This window comes from Boleophthalmus pectinirostris, unplaced genomic scaffold, assembly GCF_026225935.1.
Source record: "Boleophthalmus pectinirostris isolate CB_2022bp ecotype Guang Dong unplaced genomic scaffold, ASM2622593v1 HiC_scaffold_18, whole genome shotgun sequence".
NCBI classification, from domain to species: domain Eukaryota; kingdom Metazoa; phylum Chordata; class Actinopteri; order Gobiiformes; family Gobiidae; genus Boleophthalmus; species Boleophthalmus pectinirostris.
Window position 1 is genome coordinate 45,266,605 of NW_026571133.1, and position 19,237 is coordinate 45,285,841.

The window sequence follows — 19,237 nt, forward strand, 5'->3', positions numbered from 1 at the left end:
CACTTTTTGAAGATTAAAATTTTGCATTTCATCTTCACTTTACATAAAAAGTAGTTTAACAAAGATTTTTAGTGTCACAACCATGATTTAGCCTTCATTTTTTATTGAGCCATATCAAATCAGTTTGAAATATATCATATCAAATCAAAAGTTCACTGTATCGAGGTACATATCATATCATGGCCTATGTATTGAGGTTTGTATCGTATTGGCAACTTCTTAATAATACCTATATTTACAGGGTTCAAGACAAGGCCATAAAACGCTGCTTTGGACTCCAGGCTGACACACAGGCTGTAACACAGAACTCGAGTTATGGTCAACCCCACATAGTCAGATTTTGTCTGAAGAGTGTTAATAATGAACAACTGACAGAAATCAGTTTTGCGTAATATAGAACTTTTAACTGTAGTCACTCTCACTCATCTCCTTCACACTGGTACTTTAGTGTTACTCACAGTGTGGAAGAGCATGCAGTGGCCTATGCGGGACTGTATATCCTCTGGGCCGGCGTTACACGAGTCTTCCCTGAGCAGCCTCCAGGTGGCGCTGCCGCAGTGGAAGGCGTACAGACCCGAGAACTGAGGCTCTGTGGTGCGCGTGTCCTCCATGCTCCCATTACACGTCAGAATCCGGCCTCCAAACGTGTAGATCATGTGCTTCTCTGAGTCCATACACATCTGAAGAAGACGAGGAGACGAAGAGGAAGAAGGGAAAGCAGAAGAGGAATTTAAAATTTGCAGTGGTACAGAAGTACTAATAGGAGTAGCAGATACTGGCACACAAGCCTAGAGAGCCCTCTCGTGGCTGTCAGTGTGAAAATAACAAACTAAATTATATATTTTTATATATATATATATATATATATATATATATATATATATATATATATTATATATATATATATATATATATAAATCATACCTGAGTATAAGTTACAGGACCACCCAAACCATGAAAAAAGTGCGACATATAGTGAGAAAAATATGTACATGTGCATCGCTGTAGACAGCTTTTACACCCTTGACCCAGTGTGTGACCTCTGACCTGGTGGTCGAAGACGAGCTTGGGCCCTCCGTCGGCTGCAGTGTCTTCACTCAGCAGGCTCCAGGTGTTCTGCTCGATGTCGTATCTGTAGAAGTCGCTCTTGAGACTTTTGCTGTTTCTGACGCTGGAGTCGAGGTATCTGCCCAGAGTGTAAATCTGCCTCCTCACAGAGTCTATGCACATCTTATGACAGGAGCGCGCGGACGGCCCGCTCTGAGGACAGACAGGGGAGTTCAGGGTCATCTGTGGTAACAAACTCTGTAAAGTAATGTCTATTATATTCCTCTGTGTCAGATGCCCTCCCAGAAAGTGAGACAAAGTCTGCACACTTACTCCCAAACTGCATTTAATGAATGACAACAATTCAATCAAAACATTGTCATTCATTAAAGACTATTTGGGAGTAAATGTGAAGCCTTTGTCTCACTTTCTATGTTCACTGTTGAAGCCTTGCACCAGTGATGTGCCTAATAATATCCTATGACTCTTTTTTCTGGCTTTTATTTACTGATTTTATTATTATTATTTATTTTATCTATTGATTCTATTAGTTATTTTGTTTGTTACATAATTCTGATGACTTTTTAGAGTTTAATGTTTTACACTGCTATGTGAAGATGTGGAGATGTTGTCTTAGAAAGTATGTTTTTTAATGTTTAATTTCCATTAGTGGTGTCAAATGAATTAAATCTAAATTTAAATATATAACAAAATAATCAGTTTAATCACACTTTTGAAATTAAGACATTCTGACACTGTTTGAATCTGGTATAAAGGTAGTTCACCTCTTTCTCTGTGTCTCTGGAGATGCAGCTCCACTGGTTTTCTGAGACACTGTAGGCCCAGAAGTCCGCCAGGTCCTGAGTCCCATCCCAGCCTCCAAACAGGTACACAGTCTCTGCACCACACACAGCATGGTGTAAGAGAATTTAAGTCATTTATCCTCCACATACATCTCTCAGTTTAACATAGTTCTAGCTATAGTGACACGATCATCTTCCCTTGGTGTACTATTGGCACACCATTACCTAAATTGTGGCATATTGCTGTCCAACTGGTGCCTACTGGCCTTCATAATCTCACCATTCTTGCTTTATAAACTTTGGAAGTTCAGTCAAGGGGCTTGAACACTCAAAGATCATACTATGTTCCAGGTAGGTTCTATAGTGGTCCAGGTCTAAACCAGGTCTAAACCAGGTCTAAACCAGGTCTAAACCAGGTCTAAACCAAGTCTAAACCAGGTCTAAACCAGGTCTAAACCAGGTCTAAACCAAGTCTAAACCAGGTCTAAACCAGGTCTGAACCAGGTCTGAACCAAGTCTAAACCAGGTCTAAACCAGGTCTAAACCAGGTCTAAACCAGGTCTAAACCAGGTCTAAACCAAGTCTAAACCAGGTCTGAACCAGGTCTGAAACCAGGTCTGAACCAAGTCTAAACCAGGTCTAAACCAGGTCTAAACCAGGTCTAAACCAAGTCTAAACCAGGTCTAAACCAGGTCTGAACCAGGTCTAAACCAAGTCTAAACCAGGTCTAAACCAGGTCTAAACCAAGTCTAAACCAGGTCTAAACCAAGTCTAAACCAGGTCTAAACCAAGTCTAAACCAGGTCTAAACTAGGTCTAAACTAGGTCTAAACCAGGTCTAAACCAAGTCTAAACAAGGACTAAATCAGGTCTAAACCAGGACTAAACCAGGTCTGAACCAAGTATAAACCAGGTCTGAACCAAGTCTAAACCAGGTCTAAACCAGGTCTAAACCAGGTCTAAACCAAGTATAAACCAGGTCTAAACCAGGTCTAAACCAGGTCTAAACCAGGTCTAAACCAAGTATAAACCAGGTCTAAACCAGGACTAAACCAGGACTAAACCAGGTCTAAACTAGGTCTAAACTAGGTCTAAACCAGGTCTAAACCAGGTCCATGGGTGTATACTAGTACTAGTCTATATGCTCTTATCCTTGTTCTGATGCAGCTCAAGCTCATTCTAAACCTCTTCAGGAAAGTTAAATTTCTGTTCTGTCAATGGGAAATTTTTAGTATGGATAACTGTGAAAAATGAGTATCTAATTTAGAAATCGATTATATATTAAAAAAAAAAAAATCCATTAGTATCTGATTTTCTATAACCGTAATAAGAACAAAACCTAACCATAAGTTGAGCAGTAGACAGGAGTTTAAACACATTTTTCTTACCCGTTTGCACATCTATGACCATCTGATGGCCTCCTCTCATCCCAGGCCTGTTGTCGTCATTATCACCTGAAACGTGAGGAGGAGAGGGGGGTGATGGGAAATGCACAATTAAATGAAATGATAAAGGAAAAGAAGAGACAGCAGAGAGACAAAAAAATGCCACTTTAGTCCATTATGAGACCACTAACCTTAAAAATGAGGTTTAAAAAAGCATATGACAGGTTAGACTACTCATTTCACTAAAAAGAAATAAAGAATTAGATCTAAGATATTGCAAAAAAAAGAAAAGTTCCCTGTTTTGTATAATTTGACAATTTCAGTGAAGTTTATTTTACTTCTTGGTTGGACAGGGCAGCAGATATAACCATAGCTATAATAATAAATTGATGTGGCATTTGATGTGAATGCCATCATCCACTCGGCAACTGAGCGAGTCTATTTCTCTTTCCTTGAGAGAGAGAGAGAGAGAGGAGAGAGGATCTGAACGCCTCACTGACACCAATAAAGTTTGATTCTTTTCTCTGAAGCGTCTGTCAGGTTTACTCCTTCTTTCTGCGGTTTTCTTTGGGACACCACTTAATATGACACATTAGACTGACAACTGAAAAATGGAGACTCGAGGAGAGGAACCGTGGAGAAGGAAGCAAGGAAAAAGAAATGAGACACAGCCCAGGAAGACTTTTAAGACATTTAAGCCAGAGCTTCAATTAAAGTGGTGAGTGTGTTTTATTTCTTGGGATGTACCAATCCAGCTACAGATACTATGACTTTAAGTATCTGCTGATAACCGATACTAACTGATACTAAGCGATACAGGCATAGGAACAGAAAATAGCACTTATTTCCTTAAAACCCAGTTCACTTTAAGAGATCCAAATATGTAACTGTTATTTATCCTTGAAATAACTACTGAACAGAAGTTTGGACATCCTAGGCCAAAATCAGCCTGTAAATCCCTGCTTATTTCAGATCAGAATTAGTCGTTGGCTCAGATGCTACTTTTATGCTGAGAGTTTCAGTGAGATTTGTGAGCTTGTGTGGTTCTGGTGATCGTCTGGAGACACTAAAGCTCCTTTGTTCCATGAGACTGTGGAGCAGAGATAAGACAGAAACATCATGAAATCAACATATACTCTGTACTCTATACGCTGGGACAGGCTTCATTCATACGTCTGTGAGGGAGCGTTTGATTTGATGTAACTCTGGAAGCAGCGGGGCCCAGTGATCGAGTTTTGTCAATTTTCACGTCTCCGGATGCAACAAACAGAGATAATTCTGTAACTACGGCCAAACTTGTCTAATCATAACTACTGTGGAATTATAGACGATATATATATAAATGACAACACCTTTATCTCAAGCTTTGGAATGCTCTGCCCCCCCATGTCTGTACAGCCTCCACAGTGGAGTATTTTAAGTCTCGTCCTAAGACCCACTTTTACTCTCTGGCTTTTAACACCACGTGAGTTGTGTGCTTCTCTGTGTATCGTATTTCTTTTTATGTTTTTTTTTTTTTTAATATATATTAATATTCTTGCACCTATTTGATTTTACTAGTTTTATTTTCTTAACAAGGACTACAGGAGTTAAATAGCGTTTTTATTTTATATTTCTATTGGATATGTTTTATTTGTATTGTGCGGCACTTTGGAAACTGTTTTGTTCATGGAGTAAAGTGTAAGTGGGTTGGATTTATTTTGTTAAATCATTCTTTAACCACCACAGAAATGCAACTGCAATGTCACTGCACTTTGGATTTAATTTTCCATTTTAATTACATAAGTAGAGGTATTACTTTTTTTTTTCCTAAGAAATCAGCACTACTTCCTGCAATTTACATTTTTTTTCAAGTGATGTAAAACTGTACTACATATTTAACACGAGTATTATCAAGTCAGAATAAAAAACAAACAAACAGAAAAACCTGTCATCTGCACGTTAAAATGTACCAGGAAGTAGAATCCCTTCAGAATAAAAGCTCTCACTGTTTGCGTCCTCTCGGGGCGGCTCCTGGGAGGTGGGACCTTTGTTACACTTTGGGATGATCTGGCTCCAGCGAGGTTTGTACTCCTGCTGACTGATGTACTGGTTAAACAGACCGTCTGACAACAGAGAGGAAGAGGAGAGGGAGAGGTGAGCTTTAAAAAGGTCAAAGATTTTTCTGGCCTGTTATAACATTGTTTCCTCATCACAAACAGACCTGGAGCTGTGTTTTATTTCACTCACACATGTTTAACACACAGACCCTGCAGATTTAGGCTGAAAACACCAGTTCATGACATCACAAGGTGAAATAGAACATTTTGAGCTTTGGAGAAGTAGACAGACTAATAATAAAGGGACACTAAAATGTAAATGAAACAAAACACAACTCCAGTTTTTGAGGAGGTCATAACTTTATAAAATGTTAAGTATTTTTTGGGCAACATTTAAAAAAATAAATAAAATCATAAAATTTTCGTTATTGATAAAAGTTATAAAAATGCCCCAGTTTTCAGTCCATTGTATTTAAAGTGACAGTTCTGCTGTGACAAAGCTGTGTTTGATCATAAATTACCTGTGGAAAACACAAGGCTTCAAAAAGTGAAAGTGCATTTTACATGTTTTGATTCTGATTTCCTCGTCCCTGTGCTGCATCAGCCCTAAAACTAAAGAATCTGACCTTTGAATGATCCAAAAAGAGGAAGCTCAAAAAGTCATGAAGATTGAAATCTGTACTGATCTTCCCCATTTACACCAAGTAACCGTTAATAAGTTGAACATGATTCATCTACAGTGTGATTGTGGTTTCTTTCTGAATTCAGTTCCAGTTCAGTTTGTTTAGTTTCAGTGAGATAAAGGACATTTCATTTACATAACTTGCTACTTTGATCAAAACAGGCAGAGGCACAAACGCTCATGTGTCCAACACATGCGTCTATTTACAACACAAACAAGTGACCTTTTTTATACATTACCCCTTATGGCCTTATACACACTGTACAGCATTCATATATGAGAGTGTAGTATGTATTTCACCCAGGAGTGCCTTATATATACAGTATATAATTAATTAATAATAATAATAATTAATTAAATATACTGTGTATCTTATAATAGTGTATGTCATGTATCTCACCCCGGACGGCCTGTATATACAGTATATACTGTACATAATAGTATATGTATCTCACCCCGGACGGCCTGTATATACAGATATATACCCCGGACCTGTATATACAGTATATATTGTACATAATGTATATGTATCACCCCGGACGGCCTGTATATACAGTATACTGTACATAATAGTATATGTATCTCACCCCGGACGGCCTGTATATACAGTATATATTGTACATAATAGTATATGTATCTCACCCTGGACGGCCTGTATATACAGTATATACTGTACATAATATGTATGTATCTCACCCCGGACGGTATATACAGTATATATTGTACATAATAGTATATGTATCTCACCCCGGACGGCCTGTATATACAGTATATATTGTACATAATAGTATATGTATCTCACCCCGGACGGCCTGTATATACAGTATATATTGTACATAATAGTATATGTATCTCACCCTGGACGGCCTGTATATACAGTATATACTGTACATAATAGTATATGTATCTCACCCCGGACGGCCTGTATATACAGTATATATTGTACATAATAGTATATGTATCTCACCCCGGACGGCCTGTATATACAGTATATATTGTACATAATAGTATATGTATCTCACCCTGGACGGCCTGTATATACAGTATATACTGTACATAATAGTGTATGTATCTCACCCCGGACGGCCTTGTGGATGAGCTCCTCGCAGGCGTCGAAGTCTCCTTGGAGCACCAGCCTGGCGTGGAGGTGGGTGAGCATGGGGTGCTCCAGGGCGATTCGTGTCTTCTTCTGCAGAGACTCAAAGGCCTCGGTGTAGTTGTGCTGACGGAAATGTTTGAGGCACAGACGGATCGCTTCCTGTTCCCTGTACTGAACACAAGAGGGCAGCACATCACACAGACTGAGACTAAGAATCCAGATCAACGTTCACTCAGGTGTAGTGGCCAATGAACAGCTGGAGTCTTTTTAAATGATCCATGGTATGACATTAAACATTTATTCATTATGGGATTTATTCATTTATTATAGCATTTATTCATTCATTATTCATGATTCATTTATCTGAGCTGTAATGTAGTGTAGTGCTGTAACCTGCTTGTCTTGTGATATAGTTTAATCTATACTGTGGAACAAAGCAAGAACATTTCCATGAAGACAGGCGGGTAGCAGACCCTTCATAAGAAATGTTACGCAGTGCACTTTTAAAGGAGATTCTGATTTTAAATTCAATAAACTTGACCCAACTGTGTCCCCAGATATGATCGCCAAGCCTCACATGACTCTCTCATTAGGGTTGCTGGTTCAATGCTGAAATCCAGTGGTTTAAATCTAAAATGCTTCGGTCTGGTCAGTGCCTAAACCCCAGCACCTGCTCCAGTCAGATTACAGAGAGTCAGTGCTAGTGCAGCCTGTGTGGCTCAGTGAAGTATAGTTACCTTGCTGTACCAGTTGAGACAGGGCTGCACCACGTCAGGCTCTTCGATGCCGTGAAGCTCGATGAACCAGATGCTGAAGTTAAAACTGGGCCCCCACGACATCAGAGGCACTGCACACACAAATGTTATGTAAAAGTAAGGATGAGAGACGAGAAGGATCAGAAAGAAGTGCATTCTGCCAACTACTGAGACTGTGCAGTGATGTCGCGCTGGGGCTGTTCTACATGTATGTGTATAGGGGAGAATGTTTACCAGTTACCATGGAGACTCAACACACACATTAGCAAACACAGCCAAAAAGGTTTATTAGTTTACAATAACTCCATGGAGAAGAGAAGGTGGTGAAGTAGAACCAGAAAAGTTACATGTCTGACCTATTTTGACGAATCTGCAGGGGAACATCTGCTCATCGATCTTGTGCTTCAGAGTAAACGTTTCTTTGTTGTAGTCGTTCTTAAGGCCACTGCAAAAACAAAAAAGAAAGTACATTCAACTTCTACTTCATCAGAACAAATCTATGTTCACTAGAGATGCATGTTCTGGCTTTTTCAGTTCCACTTAACAGATTTTTACGTAAGACATATATCCCTGGAGAAAATACAGACGATAATCGATAATACTGTCATTTTAACACTGACACCATCAAACGAGAACAGGTTTTCAACCAGAAAAACTATATACTGTAACGTGGTGTGGTTTGGTGTCAATGAAGAAAGAAAGGTTTAATGCCATACTGTGAAACATCCCAGACAAATCAGAAAGGTTACACAATGCACCTTTATTTAACCCTCCAAACCTCAAATCTTATCAGAATGCAGAAAAATATAAAAAGTTCAATAAATGACCCCCCCAACTGTACAACAACTCACCCTTATGTAACATATAATACTCCCTACAACTGTACAACATCTCACCCTTATGTAACATATAATACTCCCTACAACTGTACAACAACTCACCCTTATGTAACATATAATACTCCCTACAACTGTACAACAACTCACCCTTATGTAACATATAATACTCCCTACAACTGTACGACAACTCATAACAACAACTCACCCTTATGTAACAGATAATACTCCCTACAACTGTACAACATCTCACCCTTATGTAACATATAATACTCCCTACAACTGTACAACAACTCACCCTTATGTAACATATAATACTCCCTACAACTGTACAACAACTCATAACAACAACTCACCCTTATGTAACAGATAATACTCCCTACAACTGTACAACAACTCACCCTTATGTAACATATAATACTCCCTACAACTGTACAACAACTCACCCTTATGTAACATATAATACTCCCTACAACTGTACAACAACTCATAACAACAACTCACCCTTATGTAACAGATAATACTCCCTACAACTGTACAACAACTCACCTTTATGGAACAGATAATACTCCCTACAACTGTACAACTCATCTTTATGGAACAGATAATACTCCCTACAACTGTACAACAACTTACCCTTATGTAACAGATAACACTCCCTACAACTGTACAACAACTCACCTTTATGGAACAGATAATACTCCCTACAACTGTACAACAATTCACCCTATGGAACAGATAATACTCCCTACAACTGTACAACAATTCACCCTATGGAACAGATAATACTCCCTACAACTGTACAACAGCTCACCAATATGTAACAGATAATACTCCCTACAACTGTACAACAACTCACCCTTATGTAACAGATAATACTCCCTACAACTGTACAACAACTCACCTTTATGGAACAGATAATACTCCCTACAACTGTACAACAATTCACCCTTAGGGAACAGATAATACTCCCTACAACTGTACAACAGCTCACCAATATGGAACAAATAATACTCCCTACAACAGATAATACTCCAGTTATAATGACAGAGTTTGGGTGCGCTTGGTTTCCTCACCTGGACAACAGCTCGGTCATGTTCTCTTCGCTCATCCCTCCAAACACTTTAAACTTCTTCAGGTTACAAACGTGAGTTTTTTCGTATTTCCCAAATGTTATGCTCTGGACGATCGCCGGCCGCTCCAACTTCAAGATCAAAAACTGGAAACAGAGAAAGATGAAGATGAGAGGTTGTCACGATACTAAAAATTCAAACTCGATTTCAATATTAAGGAATAGACTCAATACTCAATTCTGATTATGATCCACAATGTCTTTAGACAATCTCCTGTGATTTTCCGCATTAAATGGTAGAACTTTCTTTTCTATTCTCATGTGGTATTATCTGTGTAATCCTTCAGTGGTGCAGGTAGGCTCCATAGTGGTCCATGTCCAAACCAGGTCCAAACCAGGTCCAAACCAGGTCCAAACCAGGTCCAAACCAGGTCCAAACCAGGTCTAAACCAGGTCCATGGGTGTATATTACTCTCTTATACTTGTTCTGATCCAGTTCCAGATGGTTCTACACACATTCATGAAAGGTTCTTCTCTGTCCTGTCAGTGGGACTTTTTTTTAAGCATCAATATCTGCGAGAAATGAGGATCTAGTTTCGATATTAGTCTTAGTATCGATTAGTGTATTATTTATACTTTTGACAACCTTAAACATATCATTTGAAACTCGGACTACATTTTCTGAGTATGTTAGCAAGAGTGGAAGTATTTGCTCAAATGTCTAACAAGACTTTTCATTTTAAGTGGTAATACAGGAAGTGCTCCACTATGTATTGAACTCCATAAACCTTCACTAGAATCATTTGGATCATTTCAGTTCAGGAATCTCTACTAAACTAAAGGTAAAAGGAGCAGTTCACTTGAAAACTTTACAAAGTGGAACACAGTATTCTGAGCTTTGAAGATAGACAGACTAATAATAAAGTGTTACTCAAACAAGTGTGAATGAAACAAAACATAACACCAGGTCTGTTTTTGGGACGGGAACAGTAATTAGAACATGGTTTAAAGCTCAAAAGAGAACATTTTGCGTCATATAGGAGCTTTAAAGAGTCTGTATTTTACGCTCATGAAATCAATACTAAAAGCTTTTATTCTGTTTGTAAAAAGACTAAATGAAATCAAACCAAAAATCATAATTGGTACAGAGAAATACTGCGATAAAGGATAAGACTGAAACTGTTTTTTATTGGACAGTATCATTAAAAGGCCTGAGCTACAACAGACAAAAACAAAATGCACTTTTATTGGTCAATATTTAGCCAAGGAGGTTAATTTAGTTCAACCTTTCACAGCTCAAATGTCATTGTGTTACAACAAAAATTATTAAGAAACTGTACACACGATAAATACTGAACCCAAAATATATTGTTCTAGTTGTACACTGTGTCACCATGGTAACAGCTGAACCTTCCACCATAGATATACAAGCAGAACGCCCCCTGCCTGTCACTGCAAAGTATGGATATAGCACCAATATTAGGCATCTGACAATATAGTCATGTGGTTTCCTTTCGTTCCATTATTAAGACAAATGCAGTTCATATCACAAAAATTATGACAGATGCCAAAAATTAAAAAATGTTATGGATATGAATAAAGATAATTTGAATATTCCCACTAGGTTCCATATTTTAGATCACAAATACCAGGGATAAGTATTTTTTTTCTGCACATCCTGGTGATAAAATATTGATTTTCTTTGTTGGCGATTCTCACGATTATAGAAAATGTCCCATAAACGATTATGGTGTACCCTTTTTATCGTGATAAACAATATTATTGTTTATTACTACACATTAATATTGGTTAGGGACGGGACAATATAAATGTGTGACGTTAGCTGGCAAAAAAAGTGATTGCTCTTTGAATGAAATGAAGAAAAAAAGTTCAATTTTCAAACAACTGTTAGTGTAAGCGTTGTAATTTGTTAGTGAAAGTTAAAAATAATAATGATCTAGAAGAAAATTTAATTCTGGTGATAAAATAGCAATTTTCTTTGTTGGCGATTCTCATGATTATAAAAAATGTCCCACCACTGATTATTGGGGTGTGCAAAAATATTGAAATATCAATATATCGTATTGTTTAATGTGATGATACAGTATTGGTATATCACCAAGAGTATTTTTTGGTGTATATTTTACAAAATTATTTTGTTAAAGAACTACAGTTCTGTGCTTGTTTAGAGGAAGGAATGTGACACATTTGACATTTTTACTGTTTTGATGATTAAAATGTTTGTGTTTCATAAGAACTTTGCACAAGGAGTGGTTTACCAAAGACTTTTAGTGTCACAACCATGATTTTGCCTTTATTTTTTCATTTATTTATTACTGAATCACTCACTGTACAAGATACATATTGTATCGTGGCCTAGGTTTCGCACTGGCAACTTCTTAATGATACCCAGCCCTACTGATTACTGTGTACCTTTATTATCACAATATATGGTATTATTGTATATTGTCCCATCCCTAACCAATATCCATGTGTAATCTGCACTGACTGCCCCGTGTGACGTTACTTGGCAAAGCACAAGTTACATAATCTGAGAGAGCTCATAGGTCCCTGTCACCGCTGACACGAGGAATGCCTGGAATGTGAAACTAATATCTGCTCAAAATGTTAATTATCAGAGTTATTTTTAACCCAGACCAGGCTGAAAGACCAGTGCTAGACAATATAAACAACAACAACATTTACTTACCTGAGGAGGGTAGTTACTTTCAGACGACCACCGGGAAGACTGGTCATTAGGCTTATCCACCAAGATATTCCTACAAACACAGAAAATGTACTTAATACCAAAATATGGTAATGTATACAGGTGCAGTTGATTCTAAATATCACAATACTAAAATTTCAAACTCGCTTTCCATACTCAGGAATAGATTTGATACTCAATACCAATTCTGGTACCATGATGATAATAAAAAACATTCTTTCTTTAGACAGTACAATGTGAGTTTCAACATTAAATCATAGAACTTTCTTTTCTATTCCTATGTGGCTTTATATCTGTGTAATCCCTCAGTGGTCTAAACCAGGTCTAAACCAGGTCTAAACCAGGTCCATGGGTATGTACTAGTCTGTGTTCTTATATTTGTTCTGATACAGCTCAAGATCATTCTAAAGCTAAGCATTCTAAAGGTTCACTTCTGTTCTGTGAATGGGACATTTTTAATACCAGCGAAAAATGAGGCTCTAGTTTCGATACCAGTTTTGATATTGATTAGTATCTGACTTCAGATACTTTACGCAACACTATCTTAAGTAATACATTTTTGTTAAAGTAGGCCTATATAGGGTGACCAGACGTCCCTGTTTACCCGGGACAATTCATAGTTTTGAGCCTGTGTCCCCTGTCCCAGCAGATTTATACAAAACCACTGATTTTATACAAGAAATGTCCCAGGTGTCACTATTTTGGACCAATCTGATCCTGAAAACAGTAAAGAGAGACATAAATTGTTATTAGTTTTGGTAAAATACAGAAAAGGTGTTTAAAAACGACTAAAACACAAAGAAAATGTGACTGTACTGACTCATGTTTGTCATGAATAGACCGAGTGCATAAAAATTTTCCTTTTGAAAATTTGGTCATCCTATGGCAATATAACAGTTTAAGCTGTTCTTTTTAGTACTGTGATCTTATTAATATTTTGTTTATAGTTTTGTAATGTTAGAAATTGTATAAAAAAGCTTCTGTGTAACCTAGGGTGACCAGATTTTCAAAATTAAAAACTGGGACACCCCTGGTTTGGGGTGGTTGGTAATAATAAAATTGTGAAATGAGTGCACAATTAATTAATGTTTTTATGGACTTAGCCCATTCATGACATGAGTGAGTATTTTAGTCATTTTAAGCAGCTTTTCTGTATTTTACCTAAACAAATGACAATGTTTGCCTCTTTTTACTGTTGGCAGGGATCAGATTGGTCCAAAATAGGGACAACTGGGACATTCCTTGTCTAAAACCAGACAAATCCATGGTTTTGTTCGTGGAGGATGGCGGTGCATGTAGTTGCAGCGGCTCAGTGCTTTCCTTGCGGTCTATTCTGTATTTCTATATGTCTTGTTTTCTTTGTATTGTATGCGGTCCACATTCTGTGCGGAAAACAAGTACAGTCAGCAAGATCTCCTCAAATTTGCCACGAGCAGAGCATCTCATCGGACTTTCTACACTCACACAACATTCTCAAAGCACAGTATTTTACGTTTTACATTTATGAGTGTGGATGTGTATGGTTGGGATATGTGTGAGTGTGGAAGATTTTTGTACTTTCTTTTTTTTAAATGTCCACAGAGATCTTTTTATTTTTTATTATTTATTGCTACCTTTCCACTGAACAAGGATGCACTTAATTTCATTGTATCTGTTAAAATGACAATAGATATTCTATGTTTTGGATAAATCTGCTGGGACAGGGGACACACAGCTCAAAACTGGGACTGTCCTGGGCAAATAGGGACATCTGGTCACTCTCGTCCAGACCTGGGCATTGCACAACTCCGGGGCCACATACGGATCTTTGTTTGACTCTGACCGGCCCCTTTAAACTCATCTGGATTTACAAAATAAACATATTTTATAATTTGACCTCATGCATGGACTAAAGCTGCATTGCTTTAATTTTAGAAGTGGTTTTTCAAATGACATTTTTTGTTCAGCAGCCTCACTTTTTCATTTCTTAGTTATAACATAAACTCTTCCCAGTCTGACCAGTGCGTCAGAACAATGACATTTATTGCTTTTTATAGAGAATACAACTCATATCATGCAGAACTGAGTTAAGCATTTTGGCCCGGCTCTCCATGATATTTTCTGTTTCTTATATGGCCAAATAGAAAAAATAATTGCCCACCCTGCACGAATCTACTCACTTTTTAGTCCAGCTTGTGTTCGAATGCAAACCCAGCAGCAGGTGCACTGACATGTAAGAGCACACTAAAGCTAGCTGTTTATAGCTTCAACTTGGGCGCACAAGCATGAAAACACGTTTTATTACATCGTTATTAACAAAATGGGGAATATTCTAGCGTTTTAGGTCGCAGTCTGTTTCGTAACACGCTTAAAAAGGTCAGTAGACTGGACAGATAAGAGACAGTGGCTAAAGAAGGCTATTGGGTTTGAGCACAGCGGCTAGTTTGACGCTAACATAGTGGGTTTGTTTTTGACACCGGCGTAGCGCAAAAACAGACAATAACATAATTTTTACATTAGAATAGCATCTAAATAAGACGTATTATATGACTTCAGTATTGAAACTATTCTATTTTAGTTCATACATGCTTTCTTGGGCGTTTTAAGCGTAAATAGACGTAAAATAGTAACAAATTGTTCATGCTACTGATGTGAATTGGGACAAAGAACTAATCTAAGGTTATTACAAGATTGACAACTTCATTTTTTGATTATACAATTAGTATAACAAGCAAATTGTAATGTTAGATGGTTGTTTTTTGTTGAAATATGCCAAATTCACGGTTTAATTGGAGTATCGCGTTTTGACGATAGCTGCATCAAGCGCTCCTCGTAAACAGAGATGCTAAATGCTAACTAGCCCGGGCTGCAGACGTGAGGGGCCTGTCCGGGATGGAGGGGGAAGAAAGCAAAAAACACACGATCTCTGGGCAGGAAAACCCGGGGCGTTTGGTCGCGTGTTGGGCGCAGGTGTTACTCACTCGGGCAGGTACGTGGAGGAGAAGGAGCTCCATTTAAAAACGCTGTAAGTCAGGACTCTGCTCTCGGGGACGGCCGCCATCTTGACTGTGGAAAAACAAGAAGCCGCAGGGGGAGGAGGGTTGCCAGGTTTACAGAGAACAGCAAGAGGACCAGCCATGTCGCCTTCTGCCAACAGGTCCAAAACAAAGAAGCTGTTAAAACTTACAATATCTATAAGAAGTATAGTATAGCTTTATTTAACTTATGACATTATTTATTTATTTATTTATTTATTTGTTGTTGTTTAGTTTTGGTTTCATTTCTTCTGCTCTCCTGTATGATAAATTGCAAACCACTCCCATACTGTAGAAAAAAAAAAAAAAAAGTACTGTATATACTGTATGTATGTATATACTGTATGTATGTATGTATGTATGTATGTATGTATGTATGTACTGTATATATGTATGTATGTATGTATGTACTGTATGTACTATATGTATGTATGTATGTATGTCTGTCTGTCTGTATGTATGTACTGTATATATGTATGTATGTACTGTATATATGTATGTATGTCTGTATGTATGTATGTATATATGTATGTATGTATGTAGGTATGTAATACGGGAAGTACATCTAGCATAATGTCAAATGTCACTATTTAGCTTGAAGCTGATTGGACAGTTTACAGAATATAATATGTGATTGGAGGAAAGATAAAGTAGGCAGGAAGTACCGATGAGTGTTGGTAGTTTGGAAAAAAAAATAAAAAAAGGCCTTCTGCCTTCCCCATTGCTCTAAAGGAGGGTCTAGAGTAGATTTTCAAAATTCTAAACTGGGACACATCTGGGTTAGGATGTTGGTATAAATAAAACAGTGAAAAGAGCATGTAAGCGTGCCAGTCATAATCCAAGGGACATGTGTCGTTATATAGTTTTTTATTTTTATTTATTTGTTTTATTTTATTTTTTTGCTTTATGGTCTTCCGCAAACATGTTTTGTTTTTGGTTTGTTTTGGAGTTTTTTTGTATTTTGACTAAACAAATAACAATTTATGCTCCTCTTTACTGTTGACAAGGATCAGATTAGTCAAAAATTGTGATAGTCCTGGTTTAGATCTTGTTTAAATCAAATTGGTCAAACATAGGGACACCAGGGACATTTCTTGTATAAAACTGGGACAAATCATTGGTTTTGTATAAATCTGCTGGGACAGGGGACACAGACTCAAAACTGGGACTGTCCCAGGGAAATAGGGACATCTGATCACCCTATCCAAAAGATGGGTAAAGCTTGTAATATTTTTAATAATTTTGGAGAATAAAAAGAGTTTTTTTCCTTTCCAGGTGTTGTCAAAGATGTTCCAGTGAGATTTAAATCATGTTCTAATGTTGTTCCCTCCTCAAAAACACACCTGAAGTTGTGTTTTGTTTCATTCACACATGTTTGAGTAACTCTTTATTATTAGTCTGTCTACATCTCCACAGCTCAAAATGCTCTGCTCCACCTTGTGATGTCATGAAGCAGTAGTTTTTTGTTTTTTTTTATTCAGTATTTTACCAGGTAAGTCAATTGCAATGACGATCTGGCCAAGAGGCAGCAGAAAACAGCACAAACAGAATAAAATGACACATCAGTCATAACATGAAACAGTGAATAGAGACATGAGACACTGAAACAGTTTGAATTAGTCTTCTTCTCTATTGCAAACAAAGAGAAAAATAGACGTCAAGTTGGTAAGACAATGCAAATTTTTTAGTATAGCACAATTTGTACACCAAGTAATTCAAAGTGCTTTACAGAATAAGACTTAGACTTAGACAGACTTTATTGATCCACAAGAGAAATCATTTGGAGAAAGAAAAGAAACATATTAAATTAAAATCACAATACAAACAAACAAAAACATAAATAATCATCATAAAATTTAAAACAGAGAAATTAAATGAGAGAAGAGTGCAGAATGAAAACCTTTCAGTCATCTGCAGCTAAACAGAACCGTTTTGAGTCTGGATTGGTGCACTATGTAACTTTGTGGGGGTGTGCTTCCTTCTATGGATATGCCTGGTATGTTCCACAGTATGATATTAAATTTAATAAAGTTACACAATGCACCTTTAAGATAAACTGTATTTACCCACAAGGAAATTACTTGGACACATTACAGTGTCATAATAAAGAGTCAAAAAAGTATAGCCTCTCTGGTGCTGAAATGAAGTCACAAAAATAGACAAAAACTTGTGTCAAATAGGCTCTGTTCTCGCTTACCTCACTTACATTTGGAAACAAGCAGATGACAACTTCTGGTGCAGTTTCCCGACACTGAGCATGTGATAAAACCATGGATTCAGCAGCAGCGTCTTCACAATCTGCCAAAGTTTTCCATGAAGGACGGGACTCAAATCGCAGCTTCAGTGTCACTCACAGGCAGCAGGTTGGAACTGTTGATCTACTGAACATAACAGGACACTATAATGACGACTTTTTAAATATTTTTTATCAAGTTAAACCAATTATAATCCACAAATTAATAGACAATTTATTAAAGGAAAAAAAGAAACACACAATACAATGACATCTAGATGAAGAAAACTGGGTCATTTTCTCAGTTTTTGTCTTCAGAGATTATTAGAGTTCATATGGCCAATAGAGCCCAAATTAGTCACAAAGATCTCCTTGTTTTGTGACGTAAGCATGAATAGATAATCATTTGTAGTAAATTATATGTTTAAACCAGGCTTAACTAATCACATTTTCTCCATTGATGTTCCACTTCTTTACATAAATAACTGCTTTAAAACATCAACAGCTTGTAATTCAGCCATTATTTGGTCTATTTATGGAAAGCAGAACTGAAAAAGGCTTTGGACATATTTTTTAAAAGTGAGAAGTGCCTCTCGGGAGAGACTTTCAAAAGGTAATAAGCCCAAAGTCGCTATAAACAAGCAGACTTGGCAACCCCCAGGAAGTGGTGAGGAGGAGACAGCCGAGTGTTTAAAGGAGCAGCGGGCTTTCAGAGCAGCACCAGGTCTAAACCAGGTCTAAACCAGGTCTAAACTAGGTCTAAACCAGGTCTAAACCAGGTCTAAACCAGGTCTAAACTAGGTCTAAACCAGGTCTAAACTAGGTCTAAACCAGGTCTAAACCAGGTCTAAACTAGGTCTAAACCAAGTCTAAACCAGGTCTAAACCAGGTCTAAACCAAGTCTAAACCAGGTCTAAACCAGTTCTAGAACAGGTCTAAACCAGTTCTAGAACAGGTCTAAACCAGGTCTAGAACAGGTCTAAACCAGGTCTAGAGCAGGACTATCAGGCCTACCTCAGGACTAAACCAGGTCTCAAATACTGCCACAGGAGTTTACACTAATAAATTACCCAAACAAGAGCAAAAATGTGGATTAAATGATGTCCAAGCTAAGGTGCACTGTGTCACTTTTCTGGTGGGTGCACACTACCTGCTTGTCTCCATGGAGATCTTCTTTCTTTTCTTGAATGTTCCTCAATATGATATATATAAAGGTGCATTGTTAAATTTCTGGTAGATGGCCCGTGCTTGTTTCCTATGGAGATGTCATCGCTCTGTCTGGAATGTTCCACAGTGCGACATTAAACAGCTCTACTTTACATTTATTCAATTACAAGTGGTTTAATATCTCAAAAATATCTAAGAAAACAGGCATTCTGACTGTGAGTGGGGTCGCCTCTCCACAGATCTGTCCTGTAAAGGTCAAATCTGGTGACCCATAAAGACAGAATGGTTTAATGCAGGAGTGTCAAACATACGGCCCTCCGAGACCTTTAATCTGGCCCTCGGCTGATTTTCTACTAAAATATTTTAATTATATTTTCT

The 19,237-nt window shown here is 37.6% G+C and overlaps 1 protein-coding gene across 1 annotated transcript in view; it reads right to left on the bottom strand.

The window, feature by feature from the left end:
* The window catches only part of mkln1 (muskelin 1, intracellular mediator containing kelch motifs), a 29,642-nt gene extending 14,132 nt beyond the window's left edge, over positions 1-15,510 (bottom strand). Inside the window, exons 1-11 of the mRNA XM_020923653.2 lie at positions 15,406-15,510; positions 12,428-12,497; positions 9,722-9,864; positions 8,166-8,254; positions 7,792-7,901; positions 7,033-7,225; positions 5,223-5,339; positions 3,238-3,303; positions 1,833-1,945; positions 1,048-1,260; positions 459-680 (exon numbers count right to left, since the gene is read on the bottom strand). Coding sequence (XP_020779312.1) covers positions 459-680; positions 1,048-1,260; positions 1,833-1,945; positions 3,238-3,303; positions 5,223-5,339; positions 7,033-7,225; positions 7,792-7,901; positions 8,166-8,254; positions 9,722-9,864; positions 12,428-12,497; positions 15,406-15,485 — 1,416 coding nt within the window. The 5' untranslated portion in view covers positions 15,486-15,510. The remainder of the gene's footprint in view (positions 1-458; positions 681-1,047; positions 1,261-1,832; positions 1,946-3,237; positions 3,304-5,222; positions 5,340-7,032; positions 7,226-7,791; positions 7,902-8,165; positions 8,255-9,721; positions 9,865-12,427; positions 12,498-15,405) is intronic.
* Between the last annotated feature and the right edge of the window lie 3,727 nt (positions 15,511-19,237).